Source organism: Canis aureus, chromosome 8 (genome assembly GCF_053574225.1).
Source record: "Canis aureus isolate CA01 chromosome 8, VMU_Caureus_v.1.0, whole genome shotgun sequence".
Lineage (NCBI taxonomy): Eukaryota > Metazoa > Chordata > Mammalia > Carnivora > Canidae > Canis > Canis aureus.
Genome location: NC_135618.1, coordinates 27,036,404 through 27,061,912, shown reverse-complemented (window position 1 = coordinate 27,061,912; position 25,509 = coordinate 27,036,404). Strand labels below are relative to the sequence as shown.

At 36.9% G+C, this 25,509-nt stretch overlaps 1 protein-coding gene across 2 annotated transcripts in view; it reads right to left on the bottom strand.

The window, feature by feature from the left end:
• Positions 1 to 207: 207 nt before the first annotated feature.
• Positions 208 to 25,509, bottom strand: part of PLPPR4 (phospholipid phosphatase related 4) — a 40,435-nt gene continuing 15,133 nt past the window's right edge. For both annotated transcript variants that reach the window (XM_077905558.1, XM_077905559.1), the window contains 6 exons: positions 19,331 to 19,516; positions 11,929 to 12,058; positions 9,553 to 9,748; positions 7,885 to 7,942; positions 6,954 to 7,127; positions 208 to 4,097 (listed from right to left, as the gene is read on the bottom strand). In XM_077905558.1, the coding sequence (XP_077761684.1) occupies positions 2,772 to 4,097; positions 6,954 to 7,127; positions 7,885 to 7,942; positions 9,553 to 9,748; positions 11,929 to 12,058; positions 19,331 to 19,516 (2,070 nt within the window). In that variant the 3' untranslated portion in view covers positions 208 to 2,771. The remainder of the gene's footprint in view (positions 4,098 to 6,953; positions 7,128 to 7,884; positions 7,943 to 9,552; positions 9,749 to 11,928; positions 12,059 to 19,330; positions 19,517 to 25,509) is intronic.

Sequence of the window (25,509 nt, the reverse complement as noted above, 5' to 3'; positions counted from 1 at the left end):
ATAAGCACAAAATAGAAATTCTAAATGATGAGGGAACATTATGGCATAGTTTGACAAACTTTTCTTTGTGAGTGTAACACTCTTTCTTCTAAACAATTATGAATATAATCAGTTCTGATTCATTCTTAATTCCTCAGCTGTTTTCCCATAAGCCAAGTTATTATCCATTCACACTCTGTCTAAAGTAAAAAAATCAAAATGTTCCAATTTTGATGAAGAAATCTAATCTTTATTTCTATGATGTTAGCACAATATACTCACACAATAGCTTTAATCTGTACTTAACAAAATACATTATAGCACTTTACAAACTTTATCAGTTTGGAAAACATTGCATAACATTTTATTAAACACGATACTTTATATATATTATATATATTTTTTCATAATTTTATTTACTTTAAAAAGATAATTACTCTCTTTATTCAATACTTGGTTTTCTCAGTAAAGCACAGCCTAACACAGGAAGAAGTGCTCTCATTAGCAAATCAGATAAATAGAACACTAAGAAGAGATACCACCTGTTAGTCTCATTTGTTTTAAATTAAGGTACCAGTGGAATGTAAACAAATATTTTTTTGTAATTTTTTTTTACAAAAGATGTATTATCAAATATACATGCAGAGGTCTGAGTTCTAGCGACTATCATTATATTTCCTTAACAATGTGATACAATTGGTTCAGTCATTAAAAACTGTAGCCTTTGGCACTTTGAGTAGAAAAAGAATATATCAATATTTATGTAAAGAAAAAAAAACCCTTCAATGACTAGAGAAGTACTTTAAAATCTTTTGTTAAGAAATAGGAAAGATTAGGAAACATCTTACTGCACCTGAAATGCTGCAGCTTTTTTTTTTTTTTCTTCAGAGTACTAAAACCAGTCCACCTTTCTCTCTATGCAATGGCAAAAGCCAGTAGGAGTGTGGTGACGGTGGTAGTAGCGAGAAGTGGGGAAGGCAATGTTTTACTCCCACTCCCCTCTCTGAGAAGGAAATTGCCAGAAGGGATATAGTTGAATCATATTTTATTGCCAGAGTTTTCAATTCTGCTGGTTTCAGCTAAATCCCTAATGCTTTAGGAGGTTGGTGACTCTAGAAAGCTTTGCCCTTTTCCTGTAGAAGTTGATAATGATGTGATAGTCTTTATCTCTAAACAACTCCTTCTGTTCTCATTGAAAATGAAACAGATCAAATCAACCAGCTTTGTTGTTACCTTTTATCCCCTTGGCAATCATCGAGTGTATATTAGAATTCCTAAGAAATGGTGTAAAAAAAGGTTTGATACTAAATTCCAAGAACCAAATATTTCTCCATACTTAAATTTTTAAGTTGGAAAAACCTCCAAATGTTTTGGTTTTATCTTCTTCTTATTGATAATATTGGTTTCCTTTGATTTAGGCTGAAGGCTTTATTCAGGATAGGTAGCAAAACTGTTGTTTGCATATTAAGCACTAAAACTGTGCCTACTTAGAGATTTTGAAGAAATACATTCTTAATTTATACTGTGAGATACTTTCAAATATCAATTTGCATTTTTTTTCAGATTCTTCCAGTTGATGTCCAATTAATAAAAATATCTGAAGGAAGAAGGTAAAACCCAACTACTATTGCTCTACTATTTACTGGTTATTAGGATATAAAAATTAATAATCTGGAACAAAATGAAGTTTTTGGATTACTTGTTAAGATAGCAACCGAAGCCAGCTGGTTGGAGACATCCAAGCGTAGACGCAACCAATATTGCTGGCAATGTAACTCACAATGTCAAGTGTTGGTTCAGATTTCTTGTTTATAAATTCACAGCGATGTATTTTGCTCAAGGAATGTCAACTGTTATTCTTGATTTAAAAATAGAAAAACATACCCATAACACCAAAAGAAGTTTTTAATTAATAAATAAAGGAGGAACCATAAAATGCAAAATATGATCACAATTTCAAAAGACTCCAAAACAATGTATTTTTAAAATTATGCAAATTTACTCACTAAGAACCATTAATAGTACCTATACCTAAATAAAAAGTAAGCAGCAAAAAAAAAAAAACCAATGTAGAAATGTATTAGTTATTCCCTCTCACTTAAAATATTTCTACACAATTCTTGTTGTTGAAGAAAGTATAATTTTGAAGAAATGCACAAAACCTTTTCATTTTTTGACTGTGACAGAGCCACTACAGAGAAGCTGCGGGGTGTCCTATTCTAACACAAAGCAGCCAGCATCTTCTTAATACAGTAGCATTTCTTTGACAAGGAATTGCACACCACTATTTCACAGCTAAATAGAATTTGAGAGTTTACATGGTATATGTACTATAATAATCAGCACCACCCTTACTGAGCTTTAGGTGCAGATTCTGCAAAATGAATATATAATACTGCATGGCCTTTGCTGTAGGGAAACATGTGTTCTGGATTCCCACAGCCAATTATAAAGAAAAATCCCTAAAGTTGGCACATTCAGGAAGTAAAATAGTATACACTGAAGGAAACCGCTTTCTTCTGATACTGCCTTCTGCAAACCTTTTGAGTTTGAAGACAGGTCTTAAGATTCTTCACATTATCACATTAATTAGGTTCTTGCATTGTGCTTTTCCCTCCCCTTGATGTGAAATCTACAAGCTTGAATGTAATAGTTCTCAAGAGTCATTGAGTTCCGGGCTGATGGTAGATGACCCAGTTTGATGAGAAGTCTTCTCAATCTGCTGGAACAGAGCACAGATAGAATCAACACGTGGTCTTTTGGGGATCACTCAAGTGATTGAACACCATCATTCAATCTTTGTAAGCCCGTGTTGGGGAGGTTCCCTTGTAGAAGATATTTCTAGTGTTTTCAGGGCTGTTACTTCTTTCAGGGATTAAGATGATGTTGCCCTTTCTCCGCAGGGTAGAGTCGCGGGAGGAAGAGATGGACAGCGTCTCTGAGCCAATTTCGCTGCCCTCTACTGGGGTGACGCGGATGGTGGTGATTCCGTGGTGGTGATGCTCATTGTTATCTATGTTGCTTCTCTTGCGGTCTCCAGAACCAAAACTGTCTTTCAGGGACTCACAGCTTTCTGAGTCCCTGTTGAGATCGTTGAGCTCATAAGTTTGGCGAAGGCTGCCCTTTTCAGGGGCTTTCCATTTCCAGGAGCCACTACCCTCACCTTCAGTGGACGGGATCTGTATGATGGGCCTGTTGTTCTCTGGGTGAGCCTCAACCCTTACGATCCCACTGGGTTCGTGGTCTGTCAAGGTTTTGTAGCGGATGGAGCCAGTGCAGGAGACCGTGCTACCTTCAGTGTTCTTGGGGCTGCTTTGGAGGACGCCCTGCTGCTTGGACATAGCTATTACTTGCATGATTCGGGGCTGGCTGTTGCTTCTGTTACAGGCCACAGTCTTCTCGGCAGCCTTCAGCCACTTGGCTCGAGCAGAGCTGCTTTTGGGAGAGGTGCTTATGTTTTCCTGGGTCTCCTCGGGGATGTGCACTAACTGTGAGGACCCAGGGCGGGACTGAATGGATACTCTTGGTCCTCCAGGCATGCTATTGTTACACCCGGGGACAGTGCCAGGCTGGATCTTGAGGTACTGATTGCTGGGAGCATGGTGGTCGCCATTCACTCCCACTCTGGAGGGCTCTGAGCTTGACCTCATTTCTATGGATCTGGGTGGTGACTGTCCAGGCTCAGTCTCTATAACTTGCAGGGACAACTTCCGACTTTCATTCTTATTCTTCCACTGGGTGAGAAGCTGCTTTGATCGAGCAGAATCCATAGAGGCATGAATGGTGGCATTTCTTCTGACAGGGTCTTCCACAGATGGGGTGTTGGCTCTGGGCAGGGTATTGCTAAAGGTAACCATGTTTTCCTTCCCCATGGGGCTCCGTGGAGTGATGATTTCTACGTCAGCATTTGCCCTTTTGAGGTTTGTCAATGAGCTAGCATCTCTGTGGTTTCGGTTGAGGATGCCTTCTGTGTGAGCAATTCCATCACTGCTGCTACCATTTTTGGCAGATAAAACTCGAGTGGGGTCTTGGTTGAGGTCTGTCAGGGATCTGAGGGCGTCTCTGTGCTGAAACATACTCTCTTCGCTAGGCAGAAAGTTCCCCACAGCATACAGGCCCTAGTGTTTAAGAGAAACAATGAACACCATGCACTAGAAGATGTGATCACTAAACATTTGTCTTAGAGGACCCACTGAAGCATATAAATAAGGTAGGTGCTCTCTCCATACCATTGACTAATACAAATAACAAAAAACCCAAACTACAATTACTCAGGACATAATTTATTTAAGTTATATCATAAATCCTTGAACTAACTGTTCAGAAATAAGGAGCCCATTATTTTTTATTAGTTGGACTTTCTGTCCTTTCTCCATCCCACTGGATGTTTGGGTGAAGCTCATCCTCTGTATATTTTGAGAAAAAAGGACAGACAATGAGAGAAATAAGGACATTCTTCTGCTTTTCAAGGCAATTCATTTTTCTGGATTTAGGAACCTCTTGTCGAGTGACACCCTGAATAGCTTAACTGATTTATTTTACCCTCCATTTTCAATCACACCTTATGATGGAAAGCAGGAGAGGTGTGAAAAATATAAAACAGTGAATCATTCATAAAACATGCCATCATGTTTTGCAGTGAGGTCAGGGACGAATGTTGTTAAAACTCAGATCAAACACAGCCCTGCGTATTCAGCGTTGTACAGAGTGTTCTCAAAAGAGAGGGCAGATATTATGACTAGTTTGGAGAACCTACATTCTTTCCTTTAACTTGGTCTTAAGTTTGGAAGTAATATTTGATTAATTCAGTGCTGATCAATTCAGTGTTTTAGTACCCTAAACTTGAGCTACATTTTATTTAATCTTATCTTCATACTCAACCTACTAATTTTTTATTATTTTAGATTTGGGGGATAAAAATTTGGATATGGCAACATTTGGAGTCAGAATTTTTATACAGAGAAGACTAAATCTCTGTTGGATCTTCAATTTATGAGGTGCTTATTTAGACATGAGCAAGCAGCAGATAGCTATTTGGGTACTAATTTCCATAGATGGTAGACACTTTTCAAATTAAACCTAAGAATCCCAATGATTTAACATTTTATAGAGTGCTGAACAATTTACAATAGCATTGGCTTAGAATTGAAGAATTTCCAATTTCAGGGCATAGGGTACAAACAGAAATGAAATAAGTCAAGCTTCTGCCTCTCCAACTACTTTAATTCTTGGTTCAAATTTTCTTCTAAATAGTATCCATATATGCTCTCACTGCCAGAGTTCTCAGGAAGTGCAGCCCCTACCTAATGCTCTATTAATAATTTTATTTAAAGTTGTAGGTTCAGGAAAATTGTCCACGAGACCGTAAGTAACCTCTGCCCATATTGTTCAACATGCAGTGCCCAGCACTGTGCTTAATATAGTTGCTCCATCCTTGCTATGATATGAAATAACTAGTATTCTTCTCATTTTATAAGTGAAGAAACAGGGTTCTGAGAGATTAGGTAACTCAGCCAAATGTGAGGTATTTGAGATTCAAGCCCAAATCCTTCCGAGTATGGAGCCCAGGCTAATTCCAGGACACGATGAAATCACATCCATGCAAAGGCAATGCATGAACTTGAGAGAGGCAGTTCTCAGTCTTCCTTGCTTATTCTGCGACACACATTGCCAGTCAACACTCCCATGGGAAACCCAAGCTTACGCGCAGTCCCTGGCATGCTAACTTTACTTTGATCACTTTCTCCTCCACTGAAGAAAGCATATGCATAAGTGTGAGATTTGAAGTGACAATCCTGACCATGCTAGTTTAAAAAAATGAAAAATAGTCGCTTGCTTCAGTGTTTTTACTACTTTGGTCATCATTCTGTTTCTCCACTATATTTTTGTCATCATTGTCTATTTCTCCACTACTGATTGCCCTTTTGAGCTCCAGATGCAACTCTTCAACTGCCTATTGATATTTATTTATTTATTTATTTATTTATTGTCTATTGATCTTTAAATTGAGGTAACAAACCCTTTGCCTCCACCAACCTGCTTCCTCCATCATGTTCTTGGTCCACTAATGAAGTCACCATCTGCCCAGTCTTCCGAGCTAGAAACCTGGCCATTACCTCTTACTCCTCCTGTCCCTCACCTTCCACTTATACTTGACTCTCTCCTACATCTTTTTGCATGTGCAGTTTCTTCCGCTTGGATGGCCTTCCTCCTTTCCTTGCTCTAAGAAAAAATTTCTTATTCCTTAAAAACCACATCACTTCTAGGAAGGCTTCTCTAACTTCCTTCTTCAGTTTGCTATTCCCAAAGCATTTTGTTCACTAAATGAACAAAATATATCATTTAGCATATTGCAACTATTTAAATTTATTATCAGTCTTTACACAGAAAACTCCTCAAGGCTATACCTTATTTCTCACTGTTCTGATGCTGAGTATAGTACCTGGCACAGATCAGATATTGAATGAGTGAATGAATGAATGCATGAACAAATGCATGAAATGGGCAATTTCAGTTTTCTTATGCTGAGAATATTTTTTCTGAAGGAAGATCAGGCTTGAAAATAGAGTACTGCTATACTAAGAATTCAGTATTAGTTGGTGCTAACATATCCCGGTGCTACATTTGTGTTCTTGGGCAAGTTATATAAACTTCCACCAAACCTTTAGTTTCACTTATATTTACTTTCCTCATCTATAAAATTATAGTAGCAAAAATAGTCCTTGACCCTTTCAGGTGTGTGTGTGTAAAAATGCAATAATCCTAAAGTTGCAGTTTCTGGTCCATGGTATGGGTTTAAAAAAATTATTTTGCTGAAAGCAGGATATGTGTTTTGGCACAGGATGGAGATGCACTCAGAGATTTTCTCATGACTATAAACTACATTGCAAGAAAATTATTACAGTGCAAAAATGTTCAATGCATGTTTTCCACTTAAACTGTGGTTTATCAAATAAGAATAGTAAATTGTTTACCAAGTACAGAGCAATTCCTCCTCCTATTAGAAAGCCACAGTAGACATCAACTGGGTGGTTCTTATATTGAGTTATCCGTGTGAGCCCACAGATGATCCCGCAGATAATAAAGGTGAAGACCAAGAGAGGTTTGAGAAGCTTAGAGGAATCTGTTAATGTGGAATTGAAGTACATCTGAAAAATGAAAGAAATCTGGTATGTTAGAATGGTCATTTTACTATTAAATTATAATCAAATTAAAAAGTTGACTCAAAGTCTAACTGGTACACTTGACATTAATTTTACTCTTCCATTCCCCTTGCCATGGTTATGTTCTATACCTGAAAAAGAGGAAATATATAGCAAAATTCATCAAATAAAAAACAGATCTCATTTAATTACATGGAAGTTTGAAAGACAAATTGAAGCAGTAGAATTAGCCAGATAACTGTTTAGTTGCTGTGCTATTTTTCACATAATTTCAACCCACTTTTCTTACATAAGATCTGATGGACTATTGTATTAATCAGACGTGATGACAATTCATTGTATATCATTTATCACATTTAGACTGACTTTGAACTCCTTGTTACATAAATACTGAAAGGAAAGCACATATGTATGTGTGTGTATGTGTGTGCTTAACAATTCTTTTGGTTTGGGCATTTATAACATTCATGTAGTTCACAATACCCTGCCATGAGGTATATTACATGGAAGGTATACCAGGCTGAGTAAATACGAAGACTGTGTAGAAAATTTCTTTTACTATAATACCGTGTACAGTATCATCCAATTTCTGCTTTCAATGCAATTGTGTTGAAGGATTGCTGTACTCAAGTTTACTGTTCAGTGATTGCACAGCTATATAATCTAATTAGTCACTTGGAGACAACAGTCCTTTCTGATTTTCCCCAGGACACAGACCAATGAAAAAGAGCCAGTGACTTACCGAAACATACACAGCTGCAAAGGCGGCAAGGGTCGCATGTTGAGAAGGGAATGATTTTCTGCCAAAGGAAGACAGTCAAATTATGCCTCCTATTTCAGATCCACTGCTAACAATCCTCTCAAGAACACTGGATGGTTAAAATGTTCAACTTAAAAGCCTCAAGGCAATAAGTGATAACTTTAATTTCTGTTTAGTTTTCTGGAGAAAGATCTGAGTGATAAAATAAACACTGCTAATCACCATTAGAATTAAATAGTAGAAATGTGCTTTTCAATAGAAAGTGCCAACTTGAAGGGGATCACTTTGTTACACCATTGGAATGATGGTTGGAAGTAGAAGTGGATTGGAAAACATTATCATTGTTCTTTGGTATTCGAATTATATCAGTTTAAAGTAAATCATAAAACCTAGGATTTTAAAGCTCTGAAGCTTTTCCTATGCTCCTAAATATACGGTTTCATTTACATAAGACTTTAAAAGACAACATTGTTTTCTCACAGCAATGGGTCTAAATGTATTTTTTACACTCAAGAAAACACAAGAAGTCCAATTTTAACAAAATGTTTCTTTGTATGTTCTACTTTCACATAATTATCATCTCAAGACTCACAGAGCATCTTATTTAGTTAAATGATTTAAGAAGCAAGGTAGGAGAGGTGGAACACAGGATATGGAAGAGACACTGAAAAGGACAGGCGAAAGAAAAAAACCCAAATATTTCTTTTAATGGTTAAAAAAAAAGGTTAAAAAAGATAAAACTCAGTTATATTAATGTTTTCCTAATTATTTGGTACCCAAGAAAAAGGATTACCACTTAACACAGACAAGATATGTAAAAAGACTGAGAAAGAATAGAGGACATAGGTCTTAAAGGTAGCTTCAAAATTATTGAATGGACCATGAGAACTTGAATGTGTATAATTACATAATATCAGGTCTGCTTCTTCAAGGGTACTTACTTATTTTCGACTCAAAACAATTTTGGGAACTCACTGAATGACAAATGCAATTCTTATAGCAATCACTTATTGCCCTTCGTCCTTCTGTAATTTATTTCTTTTGAACTTCCAAAACATTATCTCTTGCCAAAAAAGTTTAACTTTTACTTTACTGACTGAAAAAAACTTAATGCATTGGTATTTTCTTGAATTTCTCTGTCTTTTATTTTCTAAAATGCAAGGTTAGAAGCTATACTGATCTTCTGGGTTTATGCAAAGAAGATGTATGTAGAAAACTCTACCAGAAAGAAAATTCACATGATTTTTAAAAAATAAAGCACATAGTGGAGATAAGATATTGATGCTTAGTTTTCCACTTAAGGAATGCGTGTTGACTATAAGTCATGACTAATTGTAAACATCCTAAAAGAAACTAATTGTGATATCCTAAAACCATAAGTAGTAGATCAGAAAACGTGAAAGGATCTGATGATATGAAGATTAGTGGCAAGAATATGAGGCTGAAATTTGTGAGACAGAAGGATTTGGAATGAGCCACCAAAGAGTTTCTATGGTATAACTAAGGGAATCACTGAATTAAAAACACAGAAAAGAAAAAAGCAAACCAAAATCATTATGACTGACAAATGTAAGCCTAAAACAATTCGCCACGCTATTCATGTACAATGAAAACACTGACACAGGAAGTTTCAAAATCTCAATTTCTAACCTGCCACTGTTGATAACTGTAAGGTCAGATCCTGAGCAAATATCTTCTACAATATAGGAATTTTCTTTACAAGACACATTCAGAGAGGTGTAGTTCGGCTTGCACACGGTCAGAAAGTATGGTGCCTGATACCCTGTGGAGAGCTGTATGATATCTGTAATGAGAGCCGTAGAGCACAGTCCAAACACATGAACACCTATAAGCAAAAGGAAAAGAAATTGTGATCAAGTTAGTGCTTCATGCTGATGCTGTGCCGTCACCAACCATGTTTATTATACATTTCCGTGGTTACCTGCAAATCTGTTGAGATCATTTTCTCTGAGTTTATTTAGAGAATATTAGTATAGGAGATTTCTAAACCTTTAAACCAGATACTCATTGCCAAAATAAGGGCAGTGAGTGTCTCCAAGGTAGTCATTTGAGGTACTTTCATCACTTTGGTAAAAATAGGACCCATTCTTAATATTATTACCATAGGTCGCTTGTCACACACCTGGGACATGTAAAGGTGACCAATTGTGTGATTTGAGAAGGATTAAATATGGGCAATGAAGGAAAATTCAAAATTACTTAAAATTGCTTAGCATGTCTGAGCTTTCAGGGCTCTTTCCCCAGTACTTCCTGACTCCAGCCTCAGTTGCCAAACCCTGCAGAACTGGTTCCAACTCACTACAAGCTGCAGTCATACCAGGAATACTCATTAAAACAGCGAAGAGGGCAGGTGGGTCCTGTCATGGAAATAATCATCATCTATTGGGTACAGGGCTATGGAAGACTTCCTGCATATTTGGAATTCAGAGATGATGTTCTCGTATCTCCCTGTGCAAATTCTTTCTTTTGTCTCCTGGGGGCCAGTCTCAAAACATAAACCCACAAACTCTGATGCAGGTTGTACACTCAAACTCCATTCCTGCTCCAAGTCCCTTGCGTGGGAGCTAAGTTCTGCTCACATACACATAATCTGAACTTGCCAGCTTCCTTTACATTGTCTTGACACTCTGAATTCACTCTGACTTGACAGTCTGGATTCTGACTCATGATTTGCTCATAGAAATCAATGCAAGAGGCAGCTGAGAAATTCATCAGTAGAATCCTCCAGACCACATTTGCTGGCCTGCCCATTACCCTGGTTTCCACTTTCCTTTTCTGCTTATCCCCACCTAGCAACTACTCTCCCAATTTCTTCTCCATCCTCTCACCTGGGATTCAAGACATAGGACCTTCATTTCTATATTTTGATTCCTAGCAGCATGTAAGGTCTTGGAGAGGAGTATGCTTTAGTGGGGAAACCCATCCATGACAATCTCCAGACCCACGGAGAATGGAGTTGCTGACTCTGGGACACTGTTCTCTAGGGTAGGATGGACCATCCTTACAGGCACGAGGCTTTTCACAGCCTTGGGGAAGTTTTTGTCTGAGATCAGCTATATGTCCTAAAGATTTCTTTCCTTGCCTCAGTTTGTGCTAAGGGGTCTGTTCTTGGATTACCACATCCAAGAACCTTGCTTAGCAGAACAGAGTCTAATGCATAATTTTTAGACCAGACTTTTCCTCTAGCAGGAGAGAAGGTTGCATTTAATTACCTTCTAGATAGTAAATGAAATTACCTATTCTTTTTTTTTTTTTTTTTAATCACCTATTCTTTTGAGCTGAGAGGTTACAGGTGAAGTAGTTTTTTACTGACTTCCTGGGAATGAATGTAAAACATTCATACTGATGTCATATACTGTGTTTTGACTTCTCAATTCAGCTAAAAAAGCCAAAAGGCCTGTGATTCTAACATTAAGATGGTCATATGCTAATCAAGAGATGAGAGTTTAGATAACGGTTAGATTCGGATGCTGATTTTCTATAGATCTCATAAAAAATAGGAGTAAAGTTAGAGGCTATAACTAAGGAAAAATAACCACAATTTGGTTCTCTATGGTGACATTTCCATGTGCAGTAACTTCTGGATGAGCAGTCCAAGAGAATTGAAATGGAATCACTGATGTGGCTAAACTAATTTCTGAAGAGTTATCCATTCCTAATGGCCATTAGGACATTGCTGACATTTATTCTCCACTTTCAAAAATGAACACACATCCAGAGAAACCATTTTAAACTAAATTTATGCTTTAACTACAGCTAAGACCAGAAATATACTGAAATGCATGGCGGGTTAGCTCTCAAAACAAGGACTATAGCTGTAAATAACACATTACAGATACAAAGCCCAAATCTTACTGTTTTAACGTTTTTTTGTATAATGTAAAACTCATCATGTACCCGAAATTATACATTTAAATTATAGCTTTAAAGATTTAAAATCTGTAATTAAATATAACATTTCTATTAAAAAAAACATTTCCTTTCTTTGTGGTTCCCCACACCCACCAACAAATCTGACAGCTCTTCTAAGGAAGGAGTTGAAATTGCAGCCTCCGGCATTGATGTTGGGCTCCAGTCCAACCCCATTTCTTCTTTTGGACAGGCAACAGTAGAGAATTCCTTCCCCTACCATAATCTGCAAAGACAGGATAGTGTTCAGAATGGACTCAATGGGTACAAATGAATTCCAAGTTATCTCTTAACACATCATCAGTTCAACAAGGTACAGATGTCTTTTTCTTAAAAGTGTTAGAGATGTGAGCAATGTCTCCTGAGTAGTTGAGGGAGTAGTGAGAAGAAGCAATCAGAACACTGTAGAGAGCACTGGTTGGATCTTCTGGGTACCTATGTACTGGCCAAGGGTGTGATATTATCCTAGCATTTTCATGCTGTTGCAGCACTCAATCTTTGGCCCTTTGCTCAACAACATGCAGGGATGATGCCTAATTGACTAATTGCACGATGACTGACTCTGCCTAACTCTTAGAGTCTTGGCATTTCATCTCTTAAAGCACAAAAACATGATGGCTGGTGAGATCGAGGAGAAATAAAGTAAGCACCAGGGCTACGATTAGGAAATTTTACTAACATATTGTTTCAATAAACCAGTTCAGAATTGAACAGAAAGTTCGACCCATGGAAGCCATGCATGAAGTTAGAAAGGTGTTATCTAATGCCAAGCTGTCCAATAAAAATTTCTGTGATGGTGAAAATATTTCCATCCTGTCCGATAGGGCTGCTACTACCCACATGTGGCTATGGAGCCTTGAACTTTAGCTACTACAACTGAGGAGGTAAATTGTTAATTTCACTTCACTGCATTTAATTCAGTATTTAAAAATTTAAATCAGTTTAGACAACATGGAAATAGCCACATGTGGCTGGCAGCTATTTTGCTGGAGAATGCAGATTACATGAGCATTTAGGTAAGCAGGTCACTACTTCTTAGGTATAAGATTAGAAAATGTGTTTGCAGGGGTCCCTGGGTGGCTCAGTCGGTGGAGCCTCTGACTCTTGATTTTGGCATCAGGTCATGATCACAGGATTGTGAGGCAGGGCTCCAACGCCAGGCTCTGTGCTGGGCACGGAGATTCTAAGATTCTCTCCCTCCCTCTCCCTCTACTTCTCCCCACCCTGTGCTTTCTCTCTCTTTCTTTCAAAAAAAAGGAAGGAAGGAAGAAAGGAAGGAAGGAAGGAAGGAAGGAAGGAAGGAAGGAAGGAAGGAAGGAAAGAAAAAGAAAGAAAGAAAGAAAGAAAGAAAGAAAGAAAGAAAGAAAGAAAGAAAGAAAAAAGAAAATGTTTACAATGGACAATGTCATACTGTAGTATTAGAAGGATTAACATATCAGGTAAAGATTTTAAGATAAAGAAAAGTGTATTTGCTATTGGATTCTAGGACATAGGACATCAAAGAAGGGACCCAATATAGTTAGGCATTATTTCCTTCAGGAAGTTTTCCTTGAAACATCCTACAGCACCCTAAATTGAATTATGTCCCCTTCCTAGCTTCCCTAGCATCTCATCCCTCCTTTTTAGCATAGCTTGGTTAAAGTGCACTTCAACTGTTCATTTGTTTGTCTCTCACTAGACCAAAACCCCCTGAGGGGAGGGACATTTCTCATTTACCTTTAATTCTCACCATCTGACACAATGCCTGGCATCATAGGACTTGTGTTTGTTACCTTCACTTTGGGATTCTGGTTGGCTAATTATCCTGGGCATTCCGGCTGTTAGTTATGGTATATAAGAATAGCAAGATTTGAAATTATGAGTTTTATTTATTTAAAAGTTCAAATATTTAAGATCATTGTGCCTAAGGGATTATTATGAAATGTGATATTGATTGGTAGAAATGTTTGGAGCTGAGAAAAGTCAAGTTTTGGAGACACTGCAGTCTCTTTCAAGGTCATAGTCAAGATAAGGGGCTCAAACAAATTTCCCTAGATAAACTTCCCAGTTCTCATTACTAGCTTAACTTATATTTTATCAAGTATTTAAGATTACAGTTCTTGTAAACTAATGGCAGGAAGTCTTCTGTTTTGAATGTTCAGTCTGCTATACTTAGTTCTGTTGGTATTGTGGTATGTGTGCAATTATAAAGAATCTTAATTTGTATAAAAATAACTTTATTAATGGAACTCTACCAATAACCACACGTGTGAAAATCATGTGGCAAACGTGATAAACATCCTTAATGGAACTCTACCAATAACCACACGTGTGAAAATCACGTGGCAAACGTGATAAACATCCTTAAGATCCATTGTATAGAAATCATCAAAACATGTTTTTTTTTTTTCAAATCATTGAAGAGTGAATTAGCTCTTTATACTTCTTGAAAAATATCATCCTACATTATCATTTTAAGTTAGACCTGGAAACACAATCCGTCCTATATTCAGCATAGAGAGATGTGACGTACTATACACACTCATAGAGTAAGATAATGTTTATCTCAAATTCATCATTTCAAAGAAAATTAACCGCTCACTTCTGAAATGCATTGCTATATGGTTAAAAGATGATTTCATCTTCACTTCCTCAAAAATAATCCTGAGAATAATTTTCCCCTCTCTTCAATTATGTATGTAATGATGCATACTTTGACCAGGAATGCTAAATTATATAAGATTTTATTTGTGTAGTGCCATTAGGGAAATATGTCTTATCATACAACACAATAGCCATTATCTCAAATGACCTTGAGATTTCAGGAGTTTTATTTTAGTTGTTTAATATGCTTAGAACTCATATGTCAAGAGAGTTCTTTAATACTATTTGGCTTGATTATGGATCAAGGTTTCTTGTCATTATTTTGACATCACCCAACTGTCCTCTCTAGGAAATGCATCAATTTTCTCCTCACAGTTCTATTCACTTAACCTTGATCTATATGTCACTGCATGAATTTTCAAAGTGGTTCAATTTTGTCTAACGAAGGAATTCTCCTTAGGGGGAAGGGAGATGCTTCCTGATGTATTTCTAAATGCTTCTGCTTGTTTCCTCATTCTGAATGGCAAGCTGTTGTGCTCAAATATGGTTTCAGAGTTTAGGCTCTGACAAAATTATTTGTTGCTTTTGTCATTTGCAAATAGAAAACAGTCTGTGACAAGCATCTTTTCACAGTATCCTATTTTATCTGTACACAGGCCAAAAAATATTTTTTTTTCTTGTTGAATATCTTGGGTGGGTTTTTGGAAGAGATTCTGAAGTGAGTCTGCTGTGGGGGAGACATGGTGAGAAATAGATTTCTTTTTATTAATCATATGGACATGGCCCTAGCCACCACAGGGAGAACTCACAATCAAAGAAATCTTTCTTGTGAAACCAACAAAAGAAAATGACAAAAAGTATAATATTTATAGTAGTATCTTCAGTGTTTAAATATGCAGTTGAATATCTTTTTTTTAAAGATTTTATTTACTTATTCATGAGAGACACAGAGAGAGACACAGGGACACAGGCAGAGGGAGAAGAAGCAGGCTCCATGCAGGGAGCCCGATGTGGGACTCGATCCCGGGACTCCAGGATCATGTTCTGGCCCGAAGGCAGGTGCTAACCCGCTGAGCCACCCAGGGATCCCAGTTGAATATCTTTTTGGAAACCCTAATACATTTAATATTGTACATTTTGATTGTCATAAAACTAAGAACTATAATCAAAATCCAATAGAATTCTCCCATCAGGTTAGATATATTTATCTTTTAAAAATTAGAGAGGGAGACAAACCTTGAAAGACTCTTAACTTTGGGAAATGAACAAAGGGTTGCGGAAGGGGAGGTGGGTGGGGGGTTTGGGTAACTGGGTGACTGGTACTGAGGAGGGCACTTGATGGGATGAGCACTGGGTGTTATACTATATGTTGGCAAATCGAACTTCAGTAAAAACAAATGAAAAAAATTTGTAATAAAAATGTACTTCCAGGGATGAGAAAGTGTATGTTTTTTTCTATTCATATAGACTTCATGAAGATTTACGATGTCCTATTTTGTTTTCCTGGAGATACAATCTCCAAAGGACTGAACAAAATACTTATTTCATTATCACTTTAAAGTAAATGAAAAGGGAATATTAAGGATGAAATTTTCCATTTTAAGGGCAATTTCAGAGATATAAGAAAATGTATTTCACAGACACGAAAGGAATTTTTACAGTTTCTGGTACAACATCACGAAGACAAGTTATTTTTAAAATATCTCTCCAAGCATTTTTTAAAAAATCTGAAAAGCAAACACAAAGTGATTTATATTTAAATGCCTGTATCAAAAATCAGTTGATCTTCTTTTGTTCATATAAAGATTCTTTTTTTTTTTAATTTTTATTTTTTTAATTTTATTTATTTATGATAGTCACATAGAGAGAGAGAGAGAGAGAGAGAGAGAGAGGCAGAGACATAGGCAGAGGGAGAAGCAGGCTCCATGCCCCGGGAGCCTGACATGGGATTCGATCCAGGGTTTCCAGGATCGCGCCCTGGGCCAAAGGCAGGTGCCAAACCACTGCGCCACCCAGGGATCCCCATATAAAGATTCTTTTAAAGAGACTATTGCTGACATGAGGTCTTTTGTTTTACATGGTCTTCTCTCCAAGTGAATGGATGAGAGCAGGAAATGCCTCTCCTCATAAAAATGGGCTTTAAAAAAGTTTTTTTTTTTAATTTAAATTCAATTTAGTTAACATATAGTGTATTATTAGTCTCAGGTGTAGGATTTAGTGATTCACCAGTTACATGTAACACCCACTGCTCATCACATCAAGTGCCCTCCTTAATGCCTATCAGAGGTGGGCTTTAAAAATCATTTCAAAATGAAGGACTCCTCTTGCTTTCCCTCCTCCACTCACCACCCCATTTTGCAACAGGTTTATCCTAGAATATAGATAAAAAGAAAGCAGAGTATCCTTGATGGTTGACAATGAGAGTCTACTTGTTATTTTTCACTTTCAGGAAAAGAGGAGGAGATTAGAATAGTAACTATGTAGTAAGATTAGAGACAGAATTATGGGTCCAGGACAAGGAGACTATAGACTCTATAAGACCAATGTTGAGAAAATGAATGTTTTGGGATAAGTCCTTAAAGATAGAGGAGAAAATGGAATTGGAAAGAAGTCTGGAAGAAGTATGATATATATCTGGGAGAAAGGTGTGAAAGCAGTATTAGATGTGAGTAAAGTCAGGATTTGGTTTTCCACTGTGTGTTTACCCCAGAGCTACAAACCCAGTGTGGAAGAAAAGAACCACTGACACCCTGGAGTGTCACAGAGCTTTAAGTGATAGGAGGGAATTTAGGGACCCCAGAGTATAAATAGTTTCCTAGTTTGCCTTTTGTTTCATTAGGAGGCATGCAGCCACTCTGGAGGCCCTGTAGAGATCCCTAGATTCAGTGGGTCCTTTGTGGGGGGATTGGCACTGGATTTCCAGGTTCAGATTTGCCCTGTCATTTCTCAGGGCTCAAGAAAGAAAGCTTTGGCCAGAAGCCCCAGAAAACACCCTTAAATTGCATGTTGAATATTTATTAAGGAAATGAAGGAGTCACAGCGGCAGGAACACAGTGTTGAGGCCAAGGTCATTGTTCCCAAGACATGTAACAGTGTTAGCAAAGGGATCAGTGTGAGATAAACGGTTCCAGCAGCAAGTGCTACAATTAGACTCGCTTTCTTAAAAACGTAATAAAATACCCTAGGGAAGAAAGGCTTCTGGATATATGAAGAGAAAATTATTTAAATGATTAAATATCAAATGGTCTTGTATTTAATATCAACACAGTCATGAACATTTGTACAGAATTTTATTTCAAGTATTCTATTATAATAAATTTGGGGATTACACCCCAACTAGGAGAAATGCTTCCTGGTGTAATAGTTTAAAGCATATATTCTTTTTTGCTCTTGTCAGATGACTGATGATATGGATTTTTTAGTAAGTCATTAGAGAAATGATAGGAAAATGCTATTATTCTGAGCAATACTGCACTTTAAATATGTTTTATTAGTTTGAGTCTCAGCTATTTCCAAGCACATCATTAATAGTTCCAGTCACCCTGGGGTTAACTGGAGTTCAAATAACTCATTAATTTACAAAGTATTTTGAGAACTTTTAAGTCTGATAAAGTTCTATGGAATATTAAGTTCTGATTTTTATCTTCTGAGAATATTTTGTATAATTTATTTGGTGTGTAAACATATGCTATAATTATTTAACACAGGGGAAATTTAAAAAAAACAAATTCATAGATACATAAAAGTATAGAATTTGGAAGGTCTATGCACAGATTTTTCTAAAATTGCTGATGTGCTGAACCAGAATTGGCCAATTCATTAGGGAATCTTGTAAAACTTCCATTCAAATACAGCTTTTCATTTAATAACCACTTCCTCTGACATTCATGAGCATGATAAAAGCAAACTAAGGGCTTTTACTGGTAGAAATAAATATTATTAACCTTGAAACATGTTCCTTGTCCTTTATGTAGGATTTTGGGGGCAGAAGAGATGGTAGAAAGGCTTGTCCGGTCTTATTTATTAATGAATTAATGAAAATGCATTTATTCATAATGTGTAAGTTAGCAAACTAAAAATAACTATGTTTTAAATTTAATTTCAGTAGGTTAGGGCATTTCTTTATAGTATATATTTAAAAATGCAAATACTTGTTTTGCATCTAAAGTATTTTATTTTTGTGTGTGCGTGCCTGTGTGCACCAACATGCCAGGAATGTGAATCATGCCCTTTCTACTTTATAATTGTTGATGTTCAGTGCTCATAATCAATAAAAAGTGCTAATCCAGTAAAAAAAATCTAGCTGTGATATCAACATGCCTTGTGAGAAGAAAGTTCTTGGCTATATAATTATTTGTTTTTCCCCTCCAGCTTTCCAGACTTCAGATACCAAATCAACACATTAATTAGGGAGCATATCAGAAATGTCATACTAGCTATTCAAGGAGAATTATGTAGTTACAAACATTTTTGAGAACGATTTATAAAACTGAACATTAGAGACCCATCAAGTTTGTAATTATATAATCTTAACTTTTATTTATTTATTTTTAAAGATTTTATTTATTTATTCATGAGAGACACAGAGAGACAGAGAGGCAGAGACATAGGCAGAGGGAGAAGCAGGCTCCCTGCGAGGAACCCAAGGTGGGACTCGATTCTGGAACCCAGGATCAGGACCTGAGCCGAAGGCAGACACTCAACCGGTGAGCTATCCAGGCGACCCAATCTTAACTTTTATTGCCAGTGATTTTCAACTATTAAGTCACATGTCGTTTTCACAATATCTCAAAGACATGATCTTTCTGTTTCAAGATTTCAAGTTCTACTTTTTGTTTTTAACGCGTTTATTACACAAACATGGTCATTCTTAGTTTTTGTAGACTGACAAACATCATTGGGGGGCAGTTCTTACCGTAATTGCAGGTCCAGCAAAAGCCAAACTCAGCAACATGAGGAATGGAATTGCCTCCTGGGTTGGTTCAATATACGGCATGCTAAGACTCCGGTCATAGCAGCTAAATCCAGAGTGCACGGGTTTGAAGACATCGGTGAGTTCAAGGAAATACAGGCTAACCACCGATGATGCCAATATAGGCAACTGAGAAGGAAGGATGTAGAAGAGCAATTTATTATTGTGCACATGTCACACATAGGATCAGTGCATCTTTAAGTAGAAACAAATGATGATCTCCCCTTCTCTCACCACTCTTCTCCAATCTCAGAGTTAAAACCTTCATAAGCACTACGGCTTCTGCTTTCAGAACATATCTCTAATTCACCGACCTCTGTTACCAGCCTGCTATGAGCCCATGCCGTTGTCCCTCACCCTTGCTCCCGGATCAACCTCCTAACTGGTGTTGTACTTTCACTTTTCCTCCCCCCCCCCCCCCCCCCACCTATCCACTATCCACTCAGCAAACCAAAGGGTCTTTGGAAAATATTTTCAGTCACATCCTTCCCTATCTTAATCATTCTAGTACCTTCCATTCTACTTGAATAATATTCAAATGTCATATCATGGAATATAAAATTCTGCATGGACTGACTCTTGTTTCATCTTTTTTTCTTTTCTTTCTCTTCTCTTCCATCTTCTTGTAGGATATTTATACAACGCCCCAACCGCCTGCCCACCATATCTAGTTGGTTTCCACACTTTTCCTAAAATTCCACGCTTTTCCTAAATAGTCTAATTCACTTCTACCTTCACATTTGCCATTCCTTTTTTTTGTGCTCTTCCTCTGGCTCTTTGTATGACTGGCTTCTTTTCATCATTTAATGATGACTTCCTGTACTTTCTAATGAAGGAAGACTTGATCCATCCTTCCCTCTCTAACCTTCTACCATCTCGCTTTTTTTTTCTTTGTGGTCATTAACTGAAATTCACCTGTTTATTTTTCATCACTCTGTCTCCATCTCCCACTGAGGTACATGAACCATGAAGTGAGTTTTCCAGGGATATTTATTTTTTGCTGAGTTAGGGCATAGTATTGTTTCTGGCACATGATGGGCATGTAGTACATCATTTAATAATTTAATACTGCAATAAATACTTTCAGAATCTGAAAACTTATATCACACATGTATTAAGAATTGTTTAGCTTAAGACTTTGTTACTTGTAGAGGATACAATATTTATTTGACTAAACAGGGCAGATTTTTGATGAAGACATTCTTGACCATCTGTGGTATCTGGTTGTTCAGTTAAAAAAAAAAAAAAAACACCAAATTTAGAAAACAACATTATGCCTCCTCTTCTCAAGAGTCTTTTTGTAATGAGGTGAGAATTAGGTTTATTAGAAAAACTAATTATATAGAGAGATTAATCTGGCATTGTCCTCCTGTTATTCAGATTGATACTTTCCAATAGAACAAAAAGTACACCAAAACACTCACATTTCTCTCATTAGAACCCACGATCATTTGATCACTCAAACATCTGATCATTTCTCCTCACCATTCCCTTTCCTGTAATACACGCATAGGAGCTTTGAGTGTCGACCAGCTTTGCACTGCATGTGTGTGATGGAGATTTTTCATGTAAATCCACTTAAATATATTTTAGTTTTAATTTAACAAATAATGCATATAGCACTTACTATGTACCAGCCAATTTTCTGTTCCGTCTCCTCTAGTAAGTGGCAGATTTTGAGCCCATGGATTGGAGCTCCAAAGTCTTATTTCTTAACCACTATTCTATGCTTTTCTTTTTTTTCAAAAATGATATTAGTTTTAGGATAATGAAATACAACTAGCATCAATTAATGGCGGGAGGGCTGTTTAGCTTAAAGTTCTAATTAAAGGTCTTACTTGCAAATTTTTAATTAAAAATATGTATCAGTTTTTAAATTTTTTTTAATTTTTATTTATTTATGATAGTCACAGAGAGAGAGAGAGACGCAGAGACACAGGCAGAGGGAGAAGCAGGCTCCATGCACCGGGACCCCGACATAGGATTCGATCCCGGGTCTCCAGGATCACGCCCTGGGCCAAAGGCAGGCGCCAAACTGCTGCGCCACACAGGGATCCCCAAAAATATGTATCAGTTTAACATAAATAGACATTATCTTAAAAGTACTGACTCCATGAAGTCAGTAAAAGTCTTCCCTCCATTAATGTGAATGTTAAGTATTTCACTTTTAAACCAGATTTGATGACCCATCTTCTTTCCTCTTTCCCTGATGCCTTTAGTTCATATTTTAGATCTTACAAAGATATTTTGTAAATGGGAATCAGATCTGAGACCCCTAATGCCCACCTAAAAGACGTTTGATCATCTCAGTTTAAGATACTACTGCTCCAGTGAAGTGTTTGATGTCTTCTGCAGAAAAGTGAACAAGACTTAGTCAACATGTCTAATCTGAAAATTAAGCAAATCTTCTCTAGGAAAGACATTATTTGGCATTGAATTTTGTGGATGATTACTTTAGAATTTGCTTAACTGTACCAATGAAGATATAGCCATGAAATGAGAGTTCTAATCCTATAGTGTGCATGTGTCTGTGTGTGTACATGTGAATGTATAAACAGGAAGGGACACTCTGAATTCCACATACTGTAGTCAAACCAATGGGGTCATATGGTTTTCAAGGCAACCAGGGGGTTCTAATATCAGCTCTTCTACTCACTACCACCAATGTGAACTTGGAAATGTTTTCCTTAAGTCTCAGTCTTCTTATCCATGAAATCAGTACATTGACAGTATGTACCCATCATCACAGGTAGTTGAAAGTATGAAAGGAGCCACTACAAGTAATTTCAACAATACTTGGGATGAAGAATAGCTTATAAATGTTAGTATTATTATTGCTATTGCTATAACTATTAGTAATATACTTGTCAAGTGTCCCCTTTTTCATAATTCTTTACATGGTAATTCTTTTTGAGAGTAATTTCCTCATTCTTAATTCCCTAGTTCTTCTTTTCAGGAAATTTTTATATGCTGTTCTTTATAATAGTTATCTGCTATAGGTTAGTTGGAGTCTTTGCTCTGCTTCTCAATGAAAATTTCCTTAAAGTGGGGGCCTAATCTTACTCATTTCTATATTTCCACTAATATACATCAGAGTGACTTCCAAGTACATATGCATGTATGTAAATATAGTAAATTAATTTTTTGAGTGAAAATAATTTCCTTCAGTAATGTGATGCACCTTAGTCATTGCAGACAGCAGTCTTCCTGAAACTGCCCATTTTTCCAGCTACACCATTTTTCTACCCATGTATTAATAGCCTTTACAGTTCTATAGAAACATATTTTAAGACCCTCATCTGTTTTCAGAATAATGGTCATATTTTTCTTCTTTTTGGTACTTCTCTGGCTTTTTTTTAAAAAAAACTTTTATTCTTTGTATTCTACTTCATTTTTTAAATTTTATTTGTTAGACAGGGATATATATATATATTAGATTTTATTTATTTATTCATAGAGATGCAGAGAGAGAGAGAGAGAGAGAGAGGCAGAGACACAGGCAGAGGGAGAAGCAGGCTTCATGCAGAGAGCCTGACGTGGGACTCGATCCAGGGTCTCCAGGATCACACCCTGGGCTGCAGGCAGCGGTAAACCGCTATATATACATATACATATATACATATACATATAAATAAATATATATATATATATATAGAGAGAGAGAGAGAGAGAACACAAGCAGAGGGAGTGTCAGGAAGAGGGAGAAGCAGATTTGCCGCTGAGCAGAGAGCCTGATGTGGGGTTCAGTCCCAAGACCCTGAGATCAGGACCCGAGCTGAAGGTAGCTCGTTAATCTGACTGTGCCACCCAGAACCCTTCAATTTGTTCTTAAGAATGATCTGAGCAAAATATTTATAGTATTTGTGGAAAAAGTAGTTTTATACACTGTTGTCCTATACTATATTTTACTACCAGACAATGTAATGAATTAAATTACAATGCTTCCGAATATTACTCAGCCACCAGAAAGGATGAAGACCTACCATTTACATCAACATGGATGGAACTGGAAGGGTATTATGCTGAGTGAAATTAGTCAGTTGGAGAAAGACAATTATCATATGGGTTCATTAATTTGTGGAATATAAGAAATAGTGAAAGGGACCATAAGGGAAGCAGAGGGAACTGAGTGGGAAAAATTAGAGAGGAAGACAAACTATGAGAGGCTCCTGACTCTGGGAAACAAAGGGCTGCAGAAGGGGAGGTAGTGAGGGGGATGGGGTGACTGGGTGATGGGCACTAAGGAGGGCACGTGATATGATGAGCACTGGTGTTATACTATATGCTGGTAAATTGGATTTAAATTAAAAAAAATTACAATGGTTCCTTCTAACACACTTATCTTCAGAAGTATCATCTTTTGAAATACTCATCAACGAAACTTCCTTTTGAATGGAAGAACTTTAACAGATGGTATGCACTAATTTGGGCACAGATATAGAATTGATATATATACATAATAAAATCACAGACATCTTTCGTTTGCATTTAAAATGAGATTTAAAAAGATATTTTTAAAAATCCATATAGGCAGGCATTAAGAATTTTATTCTCTAGTTATGTTGTAGCCAAGAAAAAAGTGTGAATTTCCTATTTTTATGTAGCAATATAGAGGATGGAAAGAAATTACCTGAAGATTAGGAAAATGGTTTTCAAAAAAAATGAGATTGATTCGTCTAATTATCATCTGCTAAGGAACTTGTGAGTAAAAATAGTAGAAGCAATTCTTGAGAGAAAATTACAACAGTTTTAGAGGACAAGGCAAACAAAAGAAATGTGTTTCAAAAGATTATATTTGCCAGATAATATTGATTTTTTGAGGCCTATTTAAAAAATACAAATCGACAATAGATATCAATTTTAGCAAAACATTTTATGGAATCTATCATGACATTTTATCTAGGTCAGATAACTTAATTTGCTTCTAGCATGTTGATAATAAGAACAAACTCTCCTTCTCATTTGGGAGAGTTTACCTTGCTCTTGGCCTAGAGTAATTACAGGTCAATTCCATTCTTTTCCTTTCTTATGGCCATCGGGAATGTAGAGTCTTATGAAATCCTCCTATACTGGTGGGATCATAGTCGCAAAGGGCCAATTAACATATATAATATTAAATGCTCCTTTGTTTATTTATTTATTCAACAAATATCTACTGAGAGCCTGCAAGCACTAGGCCTTGCTCTGTGTCCTGGGAACACAGATAGGATCAAACAAAGTCTTTCTTCTCATAAAGATCTCGTTCTAGCTAAGGAAGGCAGATAAAAATTTAAAAAATATGGTACAAGAAGGAGTGTATACTCTAAAGAAGATAAAAAAAGATGGCTATGGTAATTGAGTGCCTGGATTGCTACCTTAGATCAGAGAAGACCTACCTAAGTAAGGTTTCATTTAAGCAGAGACTTGATGTGGCAAGAAAGAACATATAAAAACCAGGTAAAAGGCAGAGTCAAAAGGGAGAAGTGATGTAAGAAGTCAAAGGTGGAGCCTCTTGGGGCCAAGCTTTGCAAAGAATTGAAGGCTGTGGCCGGAGTTAATCGTTTATTCACAGTACATTTGGAAATGCTTTGGAGAATTTAAGCAGAGGTGTAATATGACTTGAAATCTGTTTTACAAACATCACTCTGGCTGTTGGGTTGAGGATGGATTGTAGTGGGTCAAAGTAGAAGCAGGGTGAAAATTTAGAAGACTCATCAAAACTCAGCAAATGCTTCTTGAATATACTGTACGCACTAGACACTGCTCTGCGAGTGAGAAAGACAGCAGTAAACAAAAGAGCAAACTCTCTGCACCCACTGAGCATCCATGCTAGTGGCTGCATGGCACTTGCAGTAAGCCAGGCAAGACGTGATGGCAGCTTTTACGCAGGTGTAGTGTGGAGAAGTTGCCCGACCTGGATATGATTTAGGAGACAGAAGTGACAGGACTTGTTGTTGATGGTCTGGTCACTGAAGGAAAAAGACTAAAGGCTGATTTGAAGGATGCAAGGCTTGAGCAATCAGGTCAGTGGCATCATTTATGGAAAGAGGGAAGGCTGGGAGAAGATTGAGTAAGAGAAATCCGAGGTTCTGTTCTGGAAATATAAAAGTAAAGATGCCTCTTAGGTATCAAAGAATTTAGCT